This window comes from Anser anser (genome assembly GCF_964211835.1).
Source record: "Anser anser genome assembly, chromosome: 10".
In the NCBI taxonomy this organism is placed as follows: Eukaryota; Metazoa; Chordata; class Aves; order Anseriformes; family Anatidae; genus Anser; species Anser anser.
In genome coordinates, this window is record NC_139730.1 from 1,975,241 (window position 1) to 2,000,663 (window position 25,423).

Below are 25,423 nucleotides of genomic sequence, written 5' to 3' on the forward strand. Positions count from 1 at the left end.
CTGCCGAAAGAGGGACCCTTCCCTGGGGGACAGTCCCTCTGCTCCCAGCACCATCCCTGCCCCTTCGTGGCAGGACAGAGGCGGAGGGCTCCGGGGTACAGCTCTGCAAGGCTTTGGCCGAGGGCTGCAAGGCGTCGTGTCGACGGATCTGCATCCCTTCTGCTTTGAACCGAAAATGGCAGCGGCTCCCTGAAGGCACCCCACCCATTCCCAGCCCAGGCGCGGCCGAGCGGAGCTGGCAGGCGACGATGCCCCGAGGGTGGGCGTATGGGCAGGGCCCGTCCCATGTCCCATGCAGCCACCTAACGGAGCGGGGTTTGCATTACGGGGTGCCTCGTGGGCTGCCTGCGCAGGAGGGCCGCAGGGCAGGGAGCGCAGAGCAGCCCTCTCGCTCCATCAGCCTCAGTGGAGCGAACAAACCTCCAAGGGTGCAGAAAAAATGAAGTCCCCCTGAACCCAGAGCGCTCCCCTTTGCTGCCCAAAGCAGGTTAGCACCGAGCAGTCCAGCAACCGTGCTGGCAACACCGCACAGAAACCCAGCTCCGAGGGGCTGCCGTGTTTCTGCCCTCTGCAAATCCATCACGGCAAGCTCCGCTCTGCCTTCTCCATGACTTCAGCCTGCTCTGCCGGCCTCTCGCAGGGCAGAGGAGAACCTCTGGATCACCGGCTGCTTATGCAATCGGCTTCTCCCCGCTTCCCTCCACCAAATCCCTGGCACACACGAGCACCGAACACCCCACCGACCAGACTGCTCACACGGCCGAGCAGCTGAAGCAGAAATCACCGGAACAGCGCTCTGGACGCAGCTCCCGCGGTAACGTTTTCGTATACGAATCAGTTCAACAAATAAACGTGCTCTGACAAAGGCGATCAGATGTAGTATTTTGTGGCAAGGAAATGAAGGAGCAGGAGAGCGGCTGCGGCGCGGTCAGCGCGAGCGTAGGGTTTCACGGAGTACAATACTCTAATGAGATAGTAGACTTTCCGTAAGTCATGCTCATCTGGATTTCATTACGAGCCGTGGCTGCGAGCCAGGGCTGAAAGGCTCTGGCCCGGCTGCAGGACAATTTCAAAACAAAATGGACTCCAAACATCTGGAGAAATGAAGAAAGCGGGAGAGTAACGTGCGGGACCCGGGCTCCAGCTGATGCTACGGCATCTCCCCCGTCTGCTGCGGGCAGCCGTGCGCGGGGCGCAGCGCAGACAGCCTCGCCGCGCCGCCAGGCAGGGGCTGCCCCCAGGCCTTAAAATAAGGCCACGGCTTTCAAGGGTACACTGCAAGTAAGTGTTTCAAAATCACATTTGGCCGAAATCCTCGCCAGCTTTTTCTCTCATAAAACAACATTCATTTTCCGATGAATTTTGTCTCCCCTACTTGTACTACCAAGCACTCATTTTACTCCCTTTGCTACTCAGGGACGTTTGCTTCTTAGTGCAGCAGCAGCACGAGCCCTGCAGTACTCTGCCCCTCACACTCTCCCTGTGTTGGCAGAATAACCACACCATCGATCCCAGACACCAGACCCCACTACATCTCCTTTTTTACCTTTAATATTCACTGGGAAAAACAGTGACCCTGCTTCTCCCATTGCCTCAAGTCACATTTAAGCAACCGCCCTATGACAAGCACTAAGAAAAGGATGAGGAGAATTAACAGTAATTTTGTGGCAACTCTAACAGTCCTTCCACATGTAGATTTTCAAGCTGATCTGCTTTTATTTTAATCCCATTGGTCCCTGATAAAAAAATCAACAACCAACATCAAACCCAACCCATATCAACCAGGAAGCACTCACACTGATGGTGACCTGATAACAACGTAGACATACAACACTCAAACTATCAAATATACATCTGGTTTCAAGAAAAAAAATTGTTCCCACACAGGCCATCTGGATCTATCTACTGTGCTTCAGGTGAAGCTCTTGGTCTGCACAGCACTGTGACCACATGCACACGATTTTCCAAGTGTATCACATGATGCATGTTTTACACCAGTAGGATGGGAAGAATAAAATGCGACCAATGCATTCGCAACAAATACAAGCTATCTGCATTTCTAAGGAGACACCCTGGTAACTCCCCATCTTACAAGCTGAATAAAGAAGCTTTGCAGAACAGTTTCCTAGGCTGTGAAGTACGTGAGAGGCAAAGGCAAGCACAAGCACGGCGCAAGTTTCCTTCAGAGGCTGACCTGTACTCTGCTCCCCAGCCCTTGACGAAGCTCATCCGGATGGTGCACATTCTGGTCAGCTGGTACACGGCCTCGAAGCCCTGGTTCACTGACTGAGCCAGGAGAGCTGCGAATTCCTGGTTGTTGAAAATCTTCAAGTTGCATCCTGTGAAAGAAGAACACGACAAAAACCGAGGCATTAGCTTAACCAGATGAAGGAATCTATTACTGGCTGAGAATGGAAAGAAACTCGGTGCCGCTCCCCCATGTCCCCAGACCATGCGATAGCAGATACGGATTGCTTTAACACAGGACTGCAAAAAAGGAATCAACGTCACCGCACATCCACAACTCATGGGCTGAGAAGGAAGAAAACCACGCTATGGACAGAGAACAACGAGTGCAAGTGCTCGCAGCAGACTGCGATCTGCACGGTCAGACTTGGGGTCCTCGTGTGGAACCTCCTTCTACCTCCTTTACAACCATTTCCTTCATGTTTTAATTTAAGAGCCTAACTATGACCATAATGCCAATTAAAAGCAGTTGCTACAGGGCCTGAAACAAAGGAATGCCCAGGCGAAAAAGAGGAACTCGCTGCCGCTGGATTTACGTGGTGGCTGTGAGCAGAAGTAACAGAGAAGTTCTGAAGTGAAACCGTTCTGGCAAGCTAGAAAACGGTTATCAGGGTTAAAAAGGCTCATAGCAGAGCTGTTTCTGCTATAATCCTCTCTTAAATTCAAGTGTGATGTGCCAAAGAATTTTCCTTTAAAACTGAAGTTGTCCCTCCAATGTTTACTCACAGCTGAAAGGGCTGAGAACAACCTGCTCAACTGTTCTAGGTGATAAAGGTGAAATATAATCACATTCATCATGGTTAAAATAAATAAAAAAAATACAAAACTCTAAAAACATACATTAACTAAAAAAAGCATCGCCATGCTTGCTTTCTCCCAGATAACCAGAAACAAGTTAAACTCTGAAACTTGGCGTGCAACTAGTGCTCATTTGGGATTACATATGGGCCAAGTCTGAAAAACAACCATTTGGACTATGATGAATTGTTTTTTTCTAAAATCACTTCTGAGCCTACTCTCTTGGGCTGGACTCATACTGTCATCTGTTTTGGGTCGAACCGCATATAGCAAAGCGTAACCGCATTCAGCGGCTCAGCAGCTGCAGAAAAAAGCTACCATTTCTGTGACCATAAAAGAGCACAGCCCAAGAGCATCTTGCAGAGAGTTTGAAGGGAAGCCGTGTCAGGCGTATTACAGTTTTCTAAGAGGAAAACAAGGGTGAGAGCATCAGGGCCAGGCTGAGCACAGAGAAAGAGCTGTGGCAAGGAAAGCAAAGGAGCCGATCAGCCTGCCAAGCTGTTCAGACCACAGGATGGGATGGGAACAGGTCACTCTGTGACTGTGCTGGGTAGGAGGAGGGCTACGACGTGGTCTGGTCAACATGGGAATGAAGAAACTGCTTCGAAACCAACAAAGATTTGAAGATGAATCTGAGAAGGCAGCCAAAGACTGTGGCAAAAGTGCAGAGAGCTGGCGTCCAATAAATGTGCCTTAGATGAATCTACAGCGGAAATGTGGGTTGTTTATGCTTTCAGATGTTGACTCCAGCCCGGGTGGACTCTTGTGATGTGGCTGGAGAATTAAGTCATGTTTGTAGCGCTAACAGCTGCTTCCTAAGCATCTGAGAAAGGAAACCCGTTAACATGGGCCAGAACTTGTAGTGTACAGATCTCTAAAAAAAAAAAAGACAATCTTTATTCAAATATTTCTCCACAAAAAAGTTAGTTTTTTAAAATACATACACACTTTTAACTGTAAAAAATAAGGTTTTGTAAGCCTAGCTAAATACCCTTTGGAAAGGCATCTTCCCATCCTATCTCTTTCATGTATTTAACAAAAAAGTGTATTTTTCCTAGATAGCTGCAATCAATTCTCCTGCAACCTTTCAGCATACCTCAGAAGTGTTTGCTGTAACCAGAGCAACGAAGTACCTGTAAAGGGGATTTCCCTAAAATAAAACTCATTCACAAAAAATGGGAAAAATGTTTTACTACAAACCAGAAAATAGTAGCAGTTTAAATTATTATGAGTTAATCTAAATTTAAAAAAAATCTTATATTATCGTATTTTAATGATACAAATAAAATTATAAGCATAACTATCAGATAATTACAGTATTGACTGATAAAACACTGCACAGAGCATGTGGCAGATTCTGCTCCTACTTCCACGCAGAACATGAAGAAACAAATACTTGCTGGAGCACACACAGTAGCTTCCCTTATTAGTACCTTCATCCTTTAAGCTAGTGAAAATTCCCACGCTGAAGGTGTCAAGTCGCTTTATTTGCATGTGAGAAAGCGCAAGTTTCTCTTTACTGTCACGAGCAGGGGTCAGCAGATCCATGCCTACCTTGACAAAGCGCTTGCTTTCCACAGCAAGCCCCTGCCTGCAGAAGGCGAAGCCTGCGCAGGACGACAGGCGGGGCGCGCTTCCTTACCTGGGGGAATCTTGCAGACTGTTGCTGGGTGCCAGCCGTAGCGCTGGTTGCAGTTGGGAGACTGGACAAAAATGGCACTGTCACTAAGGCACTCAGCAAACACCTCGCCGCCAATGTAGTAGAGCCTTACTCCTCTTCCTACAAGACACACAGCAGAGTTTCGGGTTAGTTTAGAACATTCATCTGCAAAAACTGGAGGAAGAGGTAGCCGAGACAGACAATCTCTGCATCCAAGAGATCTCAAAAAGCAGCTGAGCTATGAATGAGGAAAATGAAACCCACCTCAAAACCACTCTCTCCAGCCCTGCTGTCAGTGCCAGCCTGGGGCTGCACGATCTTACCACCTCACAGCCTGCTCATTCCAAATGTGCACAACTCTGATATTTTCCATATGAAGGTACTATTGGCTAACATACGGTCTTCAGCCTTATCCAAAAGGCATCACAGCTGGATACAGCTGTTTGTTTATTTATTACTTACTGATTTGGAATTAAATTATACAATGTTTTCAACTAGTTACATTTTCTTGAGATTACATTTGTAAACCAGGACAAATATCTATTTCCCATTTGAGTTTATACACATTCCTAAATTCCCAGTTAATAAAGAGACAAATTTCAGGAATACATCTTCATTACTCAAATAAATATTTGCTGTGGTCTTGCACTGCTATTTAAAAATCCTGCTTTCATTCTTCCATGCTGCATAAGGAGCCTGCTGTATTTCAGGATTGATTTCTGAATCTTAGCTTGCTGCTTGTTTTGTGGGTTGCCTTTTGTTTGTTTATTTATTTACTGGTGCTACAAATCATTTTAAAAACAAGTAAGGAAGGATCCTCCTGTAGAACTTTACTGCCCAGAAAAGGAATAAAGGGGAACAAAGCCAGGACAAAGAGCGTGTTCATTTCTGACAGAAACCAGCAGAAAACAGAGCAAACCATAAACAATTTTGCCTTTCATTAAAATTGCATAGATCTGGGATATTCTATTTAGCACCAGCTTAACCGAAAACAAAAATGAGTCTTATCTTACAGTATAAGCAAGGAAAGAGGAAATTGAGATGAAAATTAAGTTTCCATTTTTAAGAGAACAGTAAGTTCGAAAATAAAAGAGTGCAGGAGGGAAAAGGAAAACACAAGCTAAGCACTAGCATCCATTCAAAAAAAGTTCTGAAGAATGTGTGTAGAAATTTAAATTCTGTCTATCTCTATTACATTCAGTGGTTTTAGCATTCCCCAGTGCTTTTTTTTTTTTATTATACTTTTATGAAAGAATACAATTAGTGTTCCTTTATGGAAGACTAGCCTGCTAAATCACCATGAATATTCAAGTATCACTGTGTTCTAAAACTGACCAAAGTGCATGCCAGGTGGGTAACCAAAAAACCTCTGCATGCAGGTCTCCACCTTCCACCTTGAAAAGCACCAACGAAAATAAGGAAATAGAAATTACCAATGTGTCGTCTCGTGAGTTCCACTGCTGCATTTCTGTTCACGTTAGACAGCAAACCAAGGCAGAAGCGTTCAGAGTTGGATGGGTCGGTGAACCCATCCACGGTCATAGAGGGCTGGGAGGCGTGGAAAGTCTCCCCCACTCGCTGGTTGAGTTCATAGTAGGATATCGAGCACCAGAAAGCTGGCTCGCAGTAGGTAACAGGCTGCAGATCTGCACAAAAACAAAAAGCAAAGTGAGTCACAGGCCCTCAGGAGGGGAAGGGGGGAATGAAGAAAGCACTTGTTTTGAAATATCGTTCTGCTTCATTCCTTGGGCTCACTCTAACAATCAAACTTTAATTACTTGACAGATTTTAATGGAGCGCAGCTAGAAAGTTACATCATCCCTGAAGCTTCTGGCACATGGAACAATCACAAATACTCAAAGATATTAGTCACTTGGTAAGTGGGGTGTCACTAAGCTATCCTCATACTTGGAGAAAATCTTAAATAGAAAACTAGCTTTTCGATGAAATGTAGGACCACTTCGGGGACGCCAGCACCCTAAAAAAAAAAAGAAAAAAAAGAGAGAGAGAGAAAAGGAAGAAACAGAAAACCCTAGAAAGAGCAGACCACAAATCTGCTTTCAATGACACAGAACCCCTAATCCTAATGCTGTGCACTTACACCAAAGTAGCCAGCAAATAAGGCAGTCCGACTTTTGTTCTTACTGACTCTGTTACGATCTCTCCAGCACTGCTGAAACCAATAGAGTTGTCTGCAGTACAGACCAAACTGTCTATAATAATGCCATCAAAGTGATTTAAAAATTAGATCCTTTCTTCCAGTCTGCTTGATGCCAAGTTTTCAAAAGAAAATCCACTTCCCCAATAGATGACGACCAATGTCTTGTACTGGGGCTAGTGTGACTCAGCCTGTGGACCAAGTGAAATTAGTTTTGTGAACAGACTGAGGCAGTCTCAGGAAGACAACAAACGCATGAAAGGTGGGGCATTCAAATGGCTTTGGATGATTTGTTTAACTGCTCACTGAGAATTTTGCTAGTAACTTCAGCAGAGGAAGGCCCAAGCCAAATATTCTTGGAAATGCTGCACTCGATGGTGTCCAGTCGTACTGTGAGCCACGAATCTGCTGAGCAGAGAAAGTGGAAAGCAGACTAAGCTAATTGATAGGCGCTCTATTTCCCACATTCAATGCAAGAAATAAAAGCCAGAGAAGAATTCCCTTCATTCCCTCCTCCCCACCCCCGATTTATCACTTCATCCCCGTTCACCAGGTGCTTGACCGGAGAACAGAGCAGCTTCCCATCTGGCCAAGGGGTAACACCACCGAGCAAAACGCAGCCTTTTCCCTAGGCTTCCCCATCTGTTGCTCTGGAAAGGCTTAGGTGAATCTGGGCTTAAGAGATCAGCTCCTTCCCAGCCTCCTCTCACCCTAAGAGCGTCTCTGCAGGGGTCTGAGAGTCGTTTTTCATCTGGTACCTGCTTTGCTCTGTAAGCGTCGGTAACAGGCTGCAGCAGCCTGGCTTCAGCCAGAAGGCACGATGGTTTCCTCTCCATTGCTGTGACACCTGAGTTCCCAAAGCAGCTAAAACCCAGAGAAATGCTTTTGTTTCTGCTTTGTTACAAGCTCTGCTGACAGTAAATAAGGAATTGAATAGAAGTGTATCTGGGGAACTCCATCAATCCTTAGCAGATCTGCAAATCTGTGAATTTTGGAGCCTTTACCCATCCCCAGCTTCTTTTACAGTCTCTATCTTTCCTTAGCTATATCACTTAAAAGAAAAACGTTCTGTCATAAGCAAAGCCCAATGTTTTTGTTCTTCTCCACAAATTACACCCACAAAAGAAAAAGTTTATCTTCCCCTAAAGGAAAAGGACGTACTGCCCCGAGCAAAAGCTAGCAGAAGGCAGCTCAGCAGAACAGGAGTAGTTACACCAGCGTAAGAAATCTGTGAAGCATACCTGCTGTTTCTTCACGTTGTAAACTATTTTGACAGCTTAAAGCAAGTCCCTCTCCTGACATGCACAGACGATGCCTTTTTCTCTCGTATTACATCTTGGTTGTCCCATTGGAAACTGCCACACCAGGTCTATTTTTCCAATGCCAGCCTCATTTAATCAGTCGGCAGTTGCAGCCTGCAGCATTGTAACTACAAGTTATAAAAATGAGGCCTATATTGCTCTCTGTGGTTTCAGAAGTGGGGATACCCCATCGAGGGATGTACAGAAATTTTATTTCAAGCTTATTTGCAATTTGAGGACAGACACAAACCAAAACCAATCCTATTTTAAAGAAAAATTCATCTCTCAAAAAATGTAACCACACTTTTAATGGTGCTGCATTCTCCTGTGATTTGTGGTCTGGGGCTTTAGCGTGAGCTGTCATTGAATGGGTGAGCTGCATTAAAATCACGTAGATCCTGCCTGAATCATCTCCATACATTTTTAACTTTGTCTTGCTACAGCTTTGCTTTCATAAATGTCCACTGCCTGTTGTCATGCTACCCACATTGCATCTTCTCTGTAAGGTCAAAGGACTGTTCAGATTCAGAGTTAAAAACTTGCTGGGTGCTTTGCATACTCTACAATGTGCTCTAACTATAAGAGTAGTGGTTATCTCAGTTTCAGTTAATGTTTTTGATACACAACGTATATCAGAAGTTACTGATTTATGTTATCCCAGTGCATTACTTGCAGCCACATTAGTTCTGACTCCCGCAGAGGTTAAGAGAGAAATACGCGTGCACACTTCCCCTCTGTGCTTTGAGGAGGAGGGCTGTCTTTTCCCTGCTTTGGGAATTAGTGTTTCAACACAGAGAGTCACAGAGGCTTACGTTCCTGATGGATTTGTCCATAGGGTATGTGCTTGTTTCACTTACAGCTTTTGCGTCAAGTCTTTTGCGGAGCAAACCCTGACAATGGATTTCCTGTACACCAAGGGACTGCCTCACTCCAAAATAATACGCATGCAACCTCAGGCCTGGCCCTCGGCCAGCGTAAACTCCCTGACTTCATTCCCAATGTCCACATAATGCTGGCAGCTCTGCTTTCAGTTTGGTTTGCTGTATTTTTTCCAATTCAAATTTCAGTAACACGGAGGAGATCATTGGATATGTACAACTTCCATTTAAATCTTTTGTTTGACTACTGAAAGTGTGGACCCAACGCTTCCAGAGCAAATGCACAAGCTGAAAGGAGAAAAAAAAAATCCCCAAATGTTACTTGCAACACTTTTTGTGCCCGTGGATGAAAAGGGGAACTGAAAGTCCCTAAGTTCCTTCAGTCCCATATTACAGAGTTACAGCTTTATACTGAAATGCATTGCAGCTCAAACAAACCTCGCTTCTATTGTTCCAGTCAGTTTGCCTCATGCTAGTTTATTGTCTTCGTAATTCTCTGGAACACAGCCATGGGATGGAAGTCCAAAGTTCAGCTTAGGCAAAGTAAACTGTCTTAAAAGCTTCAGGCAGTTCTGTTCAAATAAGCGGCCAGTTGCAATACCGTGACATTATTTTCTTAACGGTGAAACTGCAAAAATACTTCACATTCTGCTGCTGGGAGCTTGCTGAGTTTCCCTCACTGCACGCCATTGTGTTTTTAAATTTCTATTTAAATTTCTTAACAAACATACAGAGAAATCCTGGTTAAACGTCTGCAGATTAAAGTAACGCCCTAGGCTCTGCTCATCCACAGAGCTGTGTGGCACAGCAAAAGCAGCAGCACTGCAGGCCGTGAGGCACCAGCTAACTTCTGTCTAACCGGGGAGAGACTCAGCAAGGCTGAGAAAAAGTTCGGCTCTTACAGAGAGTGCTTTGTGGCCTGCAGAGACTGGCAGGCTGACGGACCGTGGGCTGCTTGTGCTTTTACCTGCACCACTCTAAACAACTCCTTCCTTTAGATTTGCCACCTACAAGACACGGATGATGACAAATTTTCACTGACAGCTGTTACGAGTTGCTCAGGGATGTGCCATTCCATTTATTATTTTGTAGCTTCCTCGCGTGCAAAAATTTACCATACGATTTTAAAAAAGAGACAAGGGGTTCTTAATTTGTGGGAGATCTTGCCTAAGAGCAATAAATATTTGGTTTTCAAAACTTAAAGATACCTTTTAATGTCAATAAGTTGAAATGTTTTTCTGATGTCTGCTCCCTAGACTACAAAGAGATTCCTTGCGGTTAACCAGCTTCACCTCCTCCTATTTACTTTTTTGTCACCAGACTGCACATTAGACATCCTTCAGGCCCATCAGCCGAGCAGCATGTGTTAATAAGCAGTGTCCTGGTTAGAAAGGATATGCGTTGGGGCCTCTTTCCTAGAAACTCCTTTTTTCCTTATGTAAGGCAGATGCCACAGTCAGCTTGCCAGGTTGGTTTTGTTACACATAATTGGCTTTTTATTTTTAGGTTGACAAAAAAATGCTAGAAATTCTCATCAACTCCTAGGCAGCATACTTGAGCATAATGGATTCAGACAGGAGGAAAAAAAAAAGAAGGAAAAAGAGCCAGCTACGTATTCTTCTCTGAGCCTTTAACAGTTAAAATGAGTAACAAATTTAGTGGCACCGTAGCAACATATTCCTTGCTTTAAAAAAAGAATTTGGGGAAAAAAAAAAAAGAGAAGAAGAAGAGAGAAAATAAATCCCCTTCAACAGCCCCAAGATATCCACAAGTCAGCCAATGACTGACAAATTTTGGAGCGGTGTCAAAGTACCCTCTGCCAGGATTAAAAGCATATGTAAACTTTATGGCTATGGTTATTCAAGAGTAATCTCAAGTGGCCTGTGTCTGCTGGCTTAATGAACATGTAGAGAACTGATCCTGCAGCTAGCCCGAGCTGTGAGTATTTTTAGGAGAGACTGTTGAGAGCAATTTTAAATAAGGTGAGAGCTCAAGCTAATGAAGATCAGACCTTCCATGCCTGTAGGTATGAAAATGAGGAGCAAAACCATTTGGGAAGATAAAGAGAGGTTCGGGGAGAACCACAAGACCTCTAGCAGTATCTCGAAGGCAAAGGCCCTGTTCAACAGCTATTTCTGCTTCTGAAGAGAACGCAAGATCGTGGTGTACCTTGAGCTCTCCTGAAGAAAACCAGCTGTCCGGTCAACCACAAAAATCCCACAGGGCATCCAAGGTCTGCGTGTCTCACCTACAACACTGTTCCAGGCTCTTGAAAGCTTAAGACCCCACTAACACCTCTGATGCTCATGCCTCTGACTTCTGTCTCTCTCCACATGCTAGCATTCTTGCTCTCGCTGTTTATTTGGGCTCTCCAACCATACACCAACCAACCAGCCTCCTCCACTTAGCTCTGCTCCGTCCATGCCCAATTTCATACTACAATAACTACAAGAACAATTGCCTGAGCTGACGAAGCAATGCAGGCAAATCTGGTGCTCTGAACTTCACCCCCCTGTCCCACAGTACATGGATAGCAGCATATGCCCTGTAATGGATGTAACACCAAGTTACAAACATAAGAAGTTATAAGGCATGCTGGTACATGATAAAAGAGACCAATAAGCACCAAAAATTTTTAAAGTAACTTTCCAGGAGACAGAACTTAACCTCCAACTGTCCCCTTAAAAAAAAGGGCAAGAACATAAAGCCACCAGCAAAACAGTCAGGTATCATTCCTTGCAAACTCATATAATCAAACAAATGTATTTTTCCTGCAGTCCTTCACTCATTCTTTCTGGTATTTATCTGCTAATATTTCTTCTTTTTTTTTTCTTCCTCAATTCAACTTTGTGATGTAAGCTCAAATTTCTTATTTCACATAGTTACTATGAACCACAGTTATCACGGTAAAGAGGATTAGCAGAAAGGACTATCAACAGTGCTCGCAACCTCATCAAACATGCACAACATCAAGAAATAACGTCATTATTAAAATGTCACTATCTTGACTGTAATTACACACAGTGCTCAAGATCACATGCTTACCCAGATTATTGTGTGCAGGAGACATCGGATTTGGTGATAAGTTCGGAGAACCTGAAAATCAAGACATTATAATTATTGCTATGGCATCTGCACAAGGAAAAACAAAATCTGTGCTGCCCAGGCTTGTTGAGAGGGAAATCCCACTTCTTAGCTAAGTCTCGTTTTGTGACACTAGCAACTTCTCTGATGTTGATTACTATTTACATGAGCTTCTGAATGCTATTACTTACGATATCAACTTGCGACATCTGCAGTACTGCTAAACACCCTCAGACAGTTTAATTCACTTAAACTCTACCCATTAATTTTCAAAAATGCACATGCAGTTGTCTCTTTTATTTTCACATGCAGTTATCAAAACTCCAGGCACTATCATCACAGCTACACTCAAGCCCAGCTAGCTGTGCATTAAAGAACTTTATTGTACATCGCTAGGCAGAAAATATACTCACTCTTAACAGTGGAAAAAATATCACTCAATATATGAATGAATCTTACTGGTGTTGGGACAACGGAGTATTGGATCAAGCTATACAGATCTGACCAAACAATTATCAGAATTTTATCCCCAGTCATTACAATTTTGCCCACAAATTTAGTGCATGTACTTTGATATCTGCACTTTGATGTCCAGAGCCAGTTCCATAGCCTCTGGATGCCACATGGATGCAGGCAGGTGGTACATCCCACCCTTTCTTTCCTCTCACACTGACTTCAGCTGGTTTCTTTAACATTTGTTTTTCTGTAAAGAGGGAAATCCCTAACATCTGAAGGAAGGGATATAGCATTTGAACACAAACTAGGTATTTATAGCATCTTCCAGGCCAATCCTCTTTCAGTCCACTTTCCCAAAAAGCCATACATACATTCCAAATGTCAACCACATTACCAGTAATTGTATGTGCTGAAACGTATTGTGTCAATAGGCTTATGTTTGATGTAGACAAACAAACCCACACTCCCTTCCGCCATCTGTATAACTGGTGAGAGACTGCAAGTCATCCCTCTTTTAGAATCCCACGTATGCTCTACGGCTGAAGACATACAGAGAAACCAGGGTATTTGCGTGCAGTATTTGCATTAATTAGGTTCTGCATGTCTATCTTTATGCAAGTGCCACATATTTGCATATCCCTCTTGTAAAGCATCAGCCCTTCTAACCAAAGATGTGTTTTTGTTTTTCAAGCAAAAGTTTTCGGAATTAAGTGTCTAATTCAGTAGTTCTTACTCACAAGCACTAACACAACTCAAATCAACAGGATGCCTTAAACAGTTACCCACAGAAAGATAAGACCCACATATTTAATTTTAATGTGCTGATATAGGTTATCATGAAGTCTAAGGCTGCTCAGTCTAAATCTTGTTTAATGCCTCATGTTTTCTTGGCAATGCGAGAGAACCCAGACTTCAACATTCTTTGGGATATACTCACAAAATGATAAACCCATTTAAAAACAAATCTGCTAGCGGTCATTTCACATATACTTAACTGGACATTTCAGCATGTAGAGTAAACAGCCAAGTAATGAGAAAAATGCCTTTTCAGAAGGTGCCAGCTACTTGCACAATTTTCATGTGCATACAGATGCATGAATGCAGCACAATGCAAACTATCATTGTTAGGTGTGTCTCCACTGTTTCAGACTCACCAGCAGCTCTAAAACATACTGTCCTGTGCTTTACATGAGATGTCAGGCTACATTTGCACTCCTACAGGGATAAAATAACTCTCACCGCCATCTGATTTTCAGTGCTTCAAAAGAAAAGCTTTAGAAGTCTCTGGTATGACCTAGAAAGCTACTAATGGCAAAAGACGACTTACCTGCATCCATGCTGGGGTTCATCTGGTGGTCACTAGTTTCTCCATCCTCACTCAAATAGCCTGGAGGGGGTGTCTCTAGAATCATAAAATGATCATACTGTCATTACAACTGGATGAAAAGTCTGGATTTTAGACACCAAATATGTTTACTTTGTCATTCACAGCAAAGTAATTTTTTTTTTAAATTATTTTCTTCCTCAAGCTTCTGAGGGTAGGAGCTGGCACAATCAGGGTAATAGGCATGGTATGCTTGCGAATAACAAAGAATGGAAAAAACAAAATCAGGATTTTCAGTCCCATAAAACTTTAAGCCGTGTCGACAGTTTTCTGTCCAGATATTTTTCCTCTCCTGGTGTGCAGCTGCATAGTTTGCCCATGCAAATAAGGTGTAAATTGCTTTTAAAAAAAGATGCATAAATAGAAGAGCTCAATTCCATCAGAAATTTACTGAGTTTTACTCAAATTAGAATGGCTGAATTTCATTCAAATCTAAACTTGTTAAGGGAACATTCAGCTTTAGATTCCACAATAAAATGACTGCGTACTACCAAAGGAAAGAGGTGAGTTTAAAGAAAACAGAACTATAAACAGCACTCCCGTGTGTCTACATTTACAGCTTTCATCTGCTTTCATATAGGTTCCCGCTTCTTAGCTTCATAGCAATGATAGAAACAAAGACTTTCTACTCATCCAGCTTAGCATACATAGACACGATTCACTGTGCAATATGACCCTTTTCCCTCCGCTCGCTGGATGGAAGATATACGGTACCTGGAATGTAGTTGCTCTGTGGCTCGATACCTGCTGGGAAGTTAGTGTTCTCTGGAATAGAGTGACTGTAATCGTCTAACGGCGGGAACTCAGCTGGGATCTCCGTGTGCCGAGGCACCAGCACTGGAGGTAACACTGCACAAATGGAAAGGAAAAAAATAGAGAGAACATTAGCAGCTTTAAAATAAAATGACTGAAACCCTAGAAAATGAAGAGAAACCAGTTTGGAGTAACACCCTTAAACACATGCAACACTGAAGTCGCTAATTAAGGGACACAATTTGATACTTGCTTCTGAAATAACAGCAGCAGTTAAAGATGCTATTCTTAACATATCTCAGCTGGGGATGGGATATGTGCTTAGCTGAACACACCTAGTCTGTCTGCCCCTTGCAAGGCAAAGGAACAGGTCTTCTTGAAAAACCATTTGAAGGAAGTTATATCACATGATTCAAAATGAAGAAATTTCATGTAAAATGAAACAGCAAGGTAGGATTAGCATAAGCATCCAGACTGGTTCTGCAGATTTGTACTGACATGCAGCAAAACTATCTGCAGTTCCAGATGAAAGTCTCTTTCAGAGGCAGGAGGAGAGTTCAGAACAGGAAGTTCAGATGTGTTGGGAGCTATTCTTAGATCTACTTCAACTTAACAGTAAGGTTTTATCCTTAATTTAAAACCAACAATACCAACGGCTAGGGATGCACAACACTGCCGTAGTTTGTACCTGTACCTCCTATGTGTGAGCTGGTTTTGGGCACACAATGACACATTAGGAAGCTGGCAACTACACAACCTGCTCGACTTGGTTTTTATTGATTTTAAATGATATTTTCCCCTCGAGTGCAGATTCATAAATTATTCTGCTGCATACAGTAAGAGATTATCATCAATAATAGATACACTTAGGTTTTAAAAACCTACGCCTGCTGCTTTATTCAATTTAGAAATGCACTTATAAATCCCTTATGCTGCTACCGAGAAGCTGAGGTTTCCACACACAGGGGCAGCAGTACCTGGGGTTTCCACTCTTTGGTAATGGTAAGGATTCACGCAGACTTCATCCTTCTTCATGTTAAAGGCGTACTCGCACATCTCCATGGCCCGCAGCTCATGGTGGCTATGAAGGTCTGGCCACCGCCACAGCCGGCAGTAGATCACATGCGGAAGGCCTTTCCGGTGAGATACCTGCAGCCGGCCATCTAACGATCTGCAAGCAGAACAGAAAGTTGATGGCGATGTAGGCCGGCATTAATAAACCTCACACTGACCACATACGCCCCAGCAAACCCTATGCCAGGGAGACGAACGTGAAGACTGGGGGCTGCCCAGCCAACTCCGTGTCCCGACACCGTCCCCGAAGGCGCTAGGCCTCAAAACCGGCCAAGGCTGCACGGAGGCCTTCTGCTCCTGGCCTTAAAGCCAGGGAGCGTGTCTCTGAAAATGGCAAACACATCTATTGTGTAACAGCCTCGCTCCGGAGTTATTAACTTTCTGAAAAGTGGCACTGAAAAAAGCTACCCTAAGTCAGAATACACGAATTCAGTGGTACTCTCGAAGCCTTTGTGCGTGTCCTAGCAAAGAGGTCGTTTGCACAGATCTCAACATTTTGTGCTGTGCATTTAAAGGCTTCAAGTCTTAAAATAGGTGCTCATGAAACCGGACTTTTAGAATACAGACAGACAGGAATTTCAATTGCGACACAATTATCCACAAATCATAAAAGTACCTTTTCTTTAAATGGTGTTCACAAACATTACAAACAAGCAAGGCTTCCACTTTCATTTTCCAAATTGCAGCTTGAAAGCAAATAAAGTTTTTTTCAGCATTGCTTGCTTTTGTTTTTACATTTAGCCCGTGTCTCCTCCAACTCATATTTCACCTAATCCTGTCCTCATCCCAGAATTGCCTGTTCCTAACAGACCTTCCTGGGAAGCAAGACAAGCGTCTTCAAATCCTCCCCAGGAGAGGAAAGAGTTGGAGCAGGGTCTCCTCCATCCTGAATGAGGGCTCCACTCCCTAAGCCACTGAATTGCCCCCAGGCAGCTTCTTTGAAGTCTAACCCTTCACTTCCCTTGCTTTCCTTAATGATTGAAACAAAACACTTCAGGGTTTTGGTGAAGTGATTTTTTTTTTGGTCAAGGAAAGAAAAAAAGAAAATTTAAATTTTTCTCGGAATTATTTCCCTTGGTTCTTTGTGTTGGCTGCCAATCTAGAAAAGCAAAACAAACCCAAACCAAAACACACAAACAATTATTCAAACAGTGGTTGTGCTAGTCTTGGCTGCCCTAGAAGATGTTTCCCAAAAGCTTCTCTGGCAGAGCCTGGTAACACGCACACCTCTTGTACACACTGCTACAGCAACGGGGAAGGCAAAGCACACCCGAGTCAAGCTACACCTGGTGTAGGGGGACAGGGAAGCACATCACACAGCTGGACATGTATCAGATACAAGGAGTCTACACCATCACCGAGGGACCTGGGGGTACAGGTTTCAAAACATCCAGGACCTCCAAGTATATCACAGCGCTGAAACACGCACAACGTCCACAGCTACTATTTATAACACACATCAATTTATTTATTTTGTGCCTCTGTTATGTATGGCCCATGCATTCTTTACACGTGAAACCAGAGCTCTGGCGGATGCCACTCTCCAGACTGCTCTGTGGCAGGGCAACCAACCTGCTGAGGATCTGGTTTATTTTCCAAGCTCCTTCTGAGAAGGATAAAGCAGAAAACAAGCTTTCCAGGTGAGACTCAAAAGGATGGCAGCAATGTCTAGAACTGATCTTGTGTGGAAGTGGGGATCCTGGTATTGATTTCAGGGAGGGCAACACTTGACCTACACAAGCCTTATTCCTGCTAAAGTGAAAAAAATTCAATATATATATTATAAAATATACACACACACACATTGAAAGAGTGAAAATCTTCTCTAAATTCAAAGAAAAAGAGATTAGGCCAGAGAGCTGAAGCAAGAACCAAACCAAGACGTTTTTCTGTACCTCTTTCAACCATCTTTGTCCACTTGGAAGGACACCTTGCCTCTTAGAGAGGGTAAAAGAGAAAAGAGAAGACTTGGAGAGATTATTCCAAGTGTCCCACAGGAGGCATGACCATGGCAAGGCTTCTTACTGTTGCCAGTCACCGTTGGCAGCACATTACAGATGGACATCCCAGAAGCACAGGGAGGGCCTAACAGAGAGTGCATGACTTACTGAGATTACTGGCAAGGACGTCTCGCTCCCTGCATTTCCCAGGAGAGAAGAATCTCTTCCCACCTACAGCAAACTTCCCAGTCAGCTGGGAGGCAACGCATACTTCTTCCCATTGCTCCAGGGTTCTCGGCAAAAGCTATCAGGTCTTACAGGAGACGAGCCAGTACATCTACACGCCTGACTCACTCTCTGGAAGCCATGCAAGAACACACGGACATCTCCACGCACTTTCCAAGCAGTTACCAAAACCCCATGAAGATGGCATCATGCCTCGATGCTTCTTCACGGGTCCTCTGAACTCACCATGCTGCTGGAATGCAAGTTGTACCTAAAACAAACACGCCAGGAGGGAGACATGCAGCAATATGGCAAACCTAGACATCACGGCTGCTACAGGGACTGAACTTGCAGCATTTTGCCCCAGGATGCAGTACTGGGCCCTTGCTGCCCAGCCAGGTTAACGGAGCAGTTCTGATGACAAAGATCTTGCAGGAGACAGCAGCTGGAGACACCAAGCCACTGTTGTCTGTGCAGCCCCCAAATCCTGATTAGCTCCACAGTGGCTATCTAACCAAAACCAGCCTAAAATAGCTCTCCATTGTTGGTATCACAGCTACTCACTGCCGTCAGCAGAGACTGCACGCTGCGGAGAACATGTTGGGCTTGCTGTCTGCCACTGCTCACAGTGTGAATGCTGTCCGTAAGGCAGAAGAGATAGACTTCTTCACGATCTTATCTAAAAGGACTTTTAAAATGACAGAGCCATATGTTTTATTTTCAAACACAACAACCTCCCCCTTCTCCCCTCTCCCCCCAATAGGAAGATAAGGTAAAAGAAATGACATTCCCCCAAAGCCCTGGAGGCTAATTACATTCTTATGATTGTGAAACCTCTCCTCAGGCTCTCTGTTAAGAGACTTGGGACAAAACAACATCTTCTTGGGAGGGCAGGGCTGAGCGACAGGGCAGCTTTATCTCCTTCTGTTGTCCTGCCTCAACCCTGGAGGAGTATTTTTTCCAAATGATTTTGTGGCTGAGATGGGACACAAGATTAGATAGGCAAACACTGCTCTACTAAAGGCAGCCTTTTGCCCGAGGTAATTAGACAGCACTCTAATTACCACAATCAATTGTCACGTCTTTATTAGCTAGCTGAATGCTCATTCCTGGGTGCAAACCCTCTAAGGGAGCACAAGAACTGGCTCGAGCACCTGAGTCATCCCACTTAGAAATGATTTAGGCTGTGGTCTCAGGGGCAGCTGAGCTAGGAATGGGCCTGGCACTGCCTGAGAGGCCTTCCTCCTGCCCAAGGCCTTCCCTGGCTGCAGCAGTTCCTGGAGGAACGTGATGAACGCCCAAAGCCCGCGTGAGATGAGCTCGTGTATGCTTTTGTTAACGCGCACCAAAGCTCAGGATGCATTTGACTGCTTCTCAAGCCCGCAGCCCTCAGGGACGACCCACACACGTGGCTGTCTCTCACATCCACGTGCAGAACAATCAGATAATAAAAAGCTCCATACAACACGCAGCCTTGAGCCTGTCACAGTCATGTTCTGAAGCACAGTCTGATCCTGAATCGGAGTATTCCCAAAACCACCTGACAGCTCGGCACATCCAGGCTTCATTAACATTTACAGAATCTAATTGCCAAAATTTCTATCAGGTTACAGAACTGTTCCTTCCTCTTACCTTTCTTTTAACCAGCCTGTGTTGAACATGTACAATTGGCTTGATATATTTATTATTCCATACTACCTTGTGATGTATAAAGTTTATAACATACCTAACAGGATTTCTTCTAAAAATAACAAAGCTTCTCTGCCCAAAAATTCAGTGCTGGAGGGTTCTCTAAAGCAGCACCACTTATTTTGGTGGGACAGTATGTCTCTCTCTTCCCAGTCAAATGCACCTGAACACATTCGTGTCTCCATGCTGCACCGTGGGGTTAAATAGCAGAGGCTGGGAAGAACTCTTCCCTTCACAGCCCCGATGTTCAGACCCCAGTGGGTGATGCAGACTCTCACTGCCACCTTCTTAACTAGCACATATCCTGAGCTTGCAGGGTAAGAGGGAGGAAATATTGTGATCTACAAGCCTGTAGTTATCACCGCCTGCGAGTGCAGGAGCGAGTTAGCCAAAGGCCTGAGGGCTACAATGTTGAAGAATCATAGAATGGCTTGGGTTGGCGGGGACCTTAAAGATCACCTCGTTCCCACCAGACCCGGCCGCTCACTCAACACAGTGTGTTCACACAGGACCAAGAAGCATCCAGGGGAGAGGTTACTCCACAGCTAGGCCAGTTACAGCCAGAGATGAAAAATAATGAGTAAGGAAAGAGACCAAGGCTCCAGGAATGCAGTCAGGTAATTTAGTTGCTTGCACAACAGCACAAGGCATGGTCGGGACAACGTTGCAGTAGCCATGAGAAGCAAACAAGAAGCCCCTCGGGCGGAACACCTTTAGGATTGATCCATCCGTACATGCTGGTACATTTGCCAGGGAAGTTTAACACGTGGAACTGCTACCCCAAACTGTCCAGACTACTGCTGCTGAAAGAACAAAGGGCAACAGCGACTCTTAATAGCAAAAACAGAGAAGGGAAGAAAAAAAGAATGACAAAAACACTGAAGTATTATTTTTTTTTACACAATCCTCTGTAACTGTTTGAAAAAGAGTGAGGAGTAAATAGGAGAACATTACATTGCATAACAGGAATTTGATTTCTAGGCCTGATTACAGTGTTTCTTTTTTCTTTTCTTTTTTCTTTTTTTAAACCCTGATTTAATTTGTAAGATCCTGAATCAGAAAAGAAAAAAAAAAAACCAACACAATACTTATTTTCCTCATTGGGCATTTTGCAGATATCTTCCCTCCAGAGAGGGAATAAAACTCTTCCTTGTACTCATTCTCCTTTAAAAGTAAAGTTAAAAGCAGTGGAATGCAGTAGCACAGATCATGCAAAGTAATGTAAGCAATAAGATACTGGAGGTTATTTCTGTCAAGGCTGAAATCTTCAGAAGTACTCTGCTAGATCAGAGATCCGTTCCACTGCTTTCCCTCCCCTTCTGCGCACACATATTCACTCCTGCTTGCAAAACCCATCAGTTTTCCATCACCGTCATTAATCTTCCAAGAGAGCAAAATGTCTCAGCGCTCAAGTATCCAGTAACACCAGTATGTGCAAAAAGGGGTTAAGGAGAAGAGAAAAACAACCGGGAAGACAAAGTCTCAGTTACACATTTCCATGGGGTTCTTATTAAAAACCACGAGCAGAAGCTGTTTTTTAAAACCATGACAAATAAGTTACCAGTATGCTCTAAAATGCACCAGGAATTATGTCCACAGGCTGTGATTTTCTCTTGAGCACAAAACATGATAAGTAGTTCCTTACTGGCCCCGCATCTGGTCTCCACCAGGCAAGCAAGCACTTATTCTTGTAGCAGAACCTGGCTGTTGTGCGCAGAGCACTGAAATATCCACAGGGCTTCACTGAAAAGTTGGATAAAATCACAACTTTCCCTGAATACTGGCCAAATGAAAAACACTGAATAAAAAAATGACCCATGCAGCACATTTGTAATTCAAAAGCTGAACCCTTGCCATCTCTTTCCCCTCAATTTGCTCAGCATCACTAAATTTTCCAATTTCTGGTGCAGTTTTAACAATACTGTCGTTCAAGCTCAAGAAATAGAAGTAACTGTGCCCAGCTGAGGCTTGCAATGCACATTATCACACTGCCATAGAGGAAACTAGTAATACTTCTACTTAGCACGTAAATTTATAGGAGATTAGAAGAATTAACAGGCTTCTAATTAATCTGCAACACACCTCTGTGGAAAGGATAAGTTTTTACTACCCCAAAGCAAAGAAGTTAAATGATTCTCCCAAAGAAAACAGAAGTTTGCATCAGAGCCCCACCAGGAATAAGGACTTGTTACCCCCTCGAGGCTACCAAAGACCACCGCTGTTTTCTGCTGGCCTCTCATTTGGGCTGCTCACGCTTCCCACTCCTTTGGATGTGGAAGCAAACCACATCTCCTCTACCCTTGTGGACGGTAGCTGCCTTCAGATGCTTGTGACCTTGGCACCGAGCTGCTCCCAGGAGCAGAGGCAGTGGAGCAGAAGGCACGCAGGGTGAAGCAATGGGCACCCCGGGGAACCCGTGCAAAGGTTGCGGCACCCTTCGGGCGCACCGCTGCGTGGGTACTTACAGGTAAGCACAGGATCACAGCCAGTGGGTGGCACAGCTCCATGCATCCGCTGGCCATCGAGTCCCGAGCAGAGCCTGCTCCAGCCTACAGCCTGCAGCACCAGGTAAAGATTTTAAAGGTAGAGAGCAAATCCCGTTCCTTCTGAGGCTGCATAATTCTTCTACTCTAGGCTCATTTGTTCCGGGCTTGCAAAGTAGCTGACAATACAGAAATTACCAATACGTCCCGTGTGCGTCTTGCTGCCTATTTACATCTCTGTCTTTACCAAGGCTTCGCAGACTTCCCCAGCCCCCACTTGAAAGCTGAAGAAATACAGCACGGAGAGTTGATGTCAGGATCAGATTATGACAGCATGAGTCATTTATTAAGATTCCAGTAATGCTAAGCTCTTTAGCAGGTGCCTTGAGACCATATTTTTCAGAGTCTAATTTCAGATTCAGACATAAGTACGTTTTATTGGTTTACCATAAACTGTCCATTGCTGCTCCTTAAAGCCGCCTCCTGCTTGTCCTGTACTCCGCAGCTCTCTGCTCCGAGACGTGTCCACTTCTACTCCATGCTGGCATGCAAATAACAGCTTAGTTTCATTTAGATTTCTTTAAAGCTATGGGTAGATCTTGTTTTGTCACGTAATATCATGATCTATTTTTTCCTCCGTACTTTCTCCTAATCTCTCTGTTGCTTACACCACTTCTGCTTACGCCACAGCTACAGAATATTGGCTACTGGCTACCAAAGCCCTTTCTTCTACCTTTAACCAGTTTGTAATTACACGGCCCTACATCTTTCACCTCTTCCTTTTCCTGATCACCAATACCACAGAAGACGGCAGATTTGGAGACCCTTCACCGCCCTCTGCCCTAGGCTGGCCACAATCCATCCTACTGCTTAATTAAGGCTTATTTAATCATGAACCCAGTTCTGAAGTTCCCAACATACATCCCGATGTTTCTGCCGTTTACACCTGTCTGATGACACTTGGATCTGCCAGGCGGATGGCATTTCTCAGACGAGACACACGCTCCTACTCCTGATGCTTAAAGGGAAGGCGATGAACGGGAATTCAAGGGGCAGGAATCTCGCAGCCAAAATGCTGCGAGGAAGAATGTAGAAGTGCACTTCTACTAGTTCACCTTGCACAGAAATTGGTAGCAAATACGGGACTCAAGCAGCATCTGAGAGCCAAAGTGTTTCTGAAGGTATCGCATCCAAGCCCCTTGCCACAGTTATCTTTTGTGGAGCAAACTTGACCTTTTGCATGATTTCTATAACCCCTCTAAATTTAAATCCATTTTTTTTTTCTAAGCAGTCCTGGTCCTTTTGTTTATTTCAGCAAACTTTATTTGCCCAAATCTGTCAGACTCATCTAAATTTATTCGAGCTCGAGCCTTGAGGGGACCGGGGGTGGAGGAGACAGACACAGTGAGGAGCTCAGCCTCTCCCAAGGAGCGTGCCTTTTTGGAAACCCATTTATCATACAAGCTCGTCACTGCTTCCCAGAACCCTGCGTCTAACTCCAAACGTGAAATCCAAAAAGCAACAACACGCTCTCATCCAACCGAACCAGCAGCTTCCCTTCTCCGAGGAGATTCCAGGCATACTGACGGCTCTGCGTGTTTCTGTGTTGGGAGGAGTTTCGTGAGGAGAAAATGGATGGATGGAAATGCCAAAGACATTCAGATAACCTTCCATAACGCAGAGTGTATTCAAAACAAATGTGTTTCAAGAAAGACTGAATAACTGGAGCACATGGAGCTGATAGCAATCTAGTAACACCCCACCACCACCAAAAAAAGAACAGCCAAACAAATAAACAGCCAAACAAAAAAGCTGCTGCAAAACTCAGTTACTGTGTTAGCTTCCATGGCAATTACACCGCTTTACATTTAATATCTAGCTTCAGAATCCATCTTCTTGATGCTCTAAGGAAAAAAAAATCTTCATAGCTTCACTGAAGCCAGGAGCACTTTGCAAATTAGCATCAGCTGTGGATATAGCCTAAGTAAAACCAGAGCAAAGGAACCATGGGATGAATGTGCTTCTTAATTGCCCAAAGAGAAAAGAAATTAAGGCACTGCACAGTGTTTAGACAGAAGTCTCACACCGAGAACTGCTGCCCCAAATATACCGGCTGCTAACAAAAGCAAGAATGATTATCATCAAGAGTGCTGAAAAATGACAGTTTTAAGGCCTTGGACACTCCCTCACAACATATACAATCGCCAGTGCCTTCAAGAGAGACTTCATATAAATACCAGGAGTCAGAACTGACTGCTCAGATAAATGTTTGTGCATTCTATCAGGTTGGGACAAAGCCAACATTTCTTATGGAAACATTTTTGGTGGTCCTGGGCAAAGAACGTGTTTACTTTATAGCAGATATAACTAAAAATACTGCGCGACAGCCTCCAATTATCTTGTTTGGAATAGTTTGAGGCTACTTGAGGCTCATTGCTGTTATTTTCTTTATTATATAGTGAAAACGTTGCTGCTTTTCCTGTAATTTGAAAAGCTGCTATTTCAAGGTCTGTGCTCGTACCTCCCCCGCGTGGATAACAAGATCCAGGGTGCAGTTTTCCGGAGTGCCCACCTCCCATTTTCAGAAGCAGCTCAGGTGCCCATCCCACAGATCTATAGGATCCTTGAGTTACGTGGGCCTGTCAAACCTTAAAGTCATTAATTCTGCCTCTACATTGCATTGCTTTGGAGCCACTCCAGCAGCAACTCCAGCAGGTTTTTTGCACAACCGGGGCTAAGTGACAGCCCCGCACAGACACGGGGACGGGGTCCCGCAGCCGCTCGCCCCCGTGCCCACCTCGGGGCCGTCCTTTGGGATCCATCCCACAGCAGGGCTGTGTGTGCTCCGGTGGCTCTGACACGAGGGCCTGCTCGTCGCTTGAAATGAAACGCAGATTGTTTCAAACAAAACAAACCAGAAAGCAAAAAAAAAAAAACCTTTAGTCTGGGTTATTTCGCCTTCGGTCTCTGCCGCTGTCCCCTGCGATTAACCACCTCTCTTTTCCAAGCTTTCCCAGCCTCCGACCCACTCTGGCGTCCCGCGAGCTGTTAATGAATCAGTTGCAGATGAATCACTTCCCATGTGCAGGCCTCTCGTTTCGTCACACAGAGCATTCTCACAGACTTTCCTCTCCGGTCGCACGGACCCGATGACAAAGAGCTACCTCCGCTACCAAAACAAGGCTGCGAGTTTCCACGAGGAGTTAACAGAAGGTGTGCGGCGCCCTGTGAGAGAGGTGAAAAGGGTAGTGGAAGAGGGCTGCGTTAATTTTACAGCTCCGACTTCCTTAATT

At 44.4% G+C, this 25,423-nt stretch overlaps 1 protein-coding gene across 6 annotated transcripts in view; it reads right to left on the reverse strand.

Moving 5' to 3' along the window:
• Positions 1 to 25,423, reverse strand: part of SMAD3 (SMAD family member 3) — a 75,493-nt gene that overhangs the window by 5,889 nt on the left and 44,181 nt on the right. For 3 of the 6 annotated variants that reach the window (XR_014588870.1, XM_083851248.1, XM_083851249.1), the window contains 7 exons: positions 15,697 to 15,890; positions 14,681 to 14,815; positions 13,910 to 13,984; positions 12,088 to 12,138; positions 6,139 to 6,351; positions 4,688 to 4,825; positions 2,195 to 2,339 (listed from right to left, as the gene is read on the reverse strand). Coding sequence is in view for 5 of the 6 variants with exons in the window: in XM_083851248.1 (XP_083707374.1) it covers positions 2,195 to 2,339; positions 4,688 to 4,825; positions 6,139 to 6,351; positions 12,088 to 12,138; positions 13,910 to 13,984; positions 14,681 to 14,815; positions 15,697 to 15,890 (951 nt within the window). In the remaining variant the exon portion in view is untranslated. Of the gene's footprint in view, positions 1 to 2,194; positions 2,340 to 4,687; positions 4,826 to 6,138; positions 6,352 to 12,087; positions 12,139 to 13,909; positions 13,985 to 14,680; positions 14,816 to 15,696; positions 15,891 to 18,522; positions 18,688 to 24,927; positions 25,417 to 25,423 lie in introns of those variants that run through there. The other 3 variants (XM_083851251.1, XM_083851250.1, XM_083851252.1) reach the window with 3 other exon arrangements.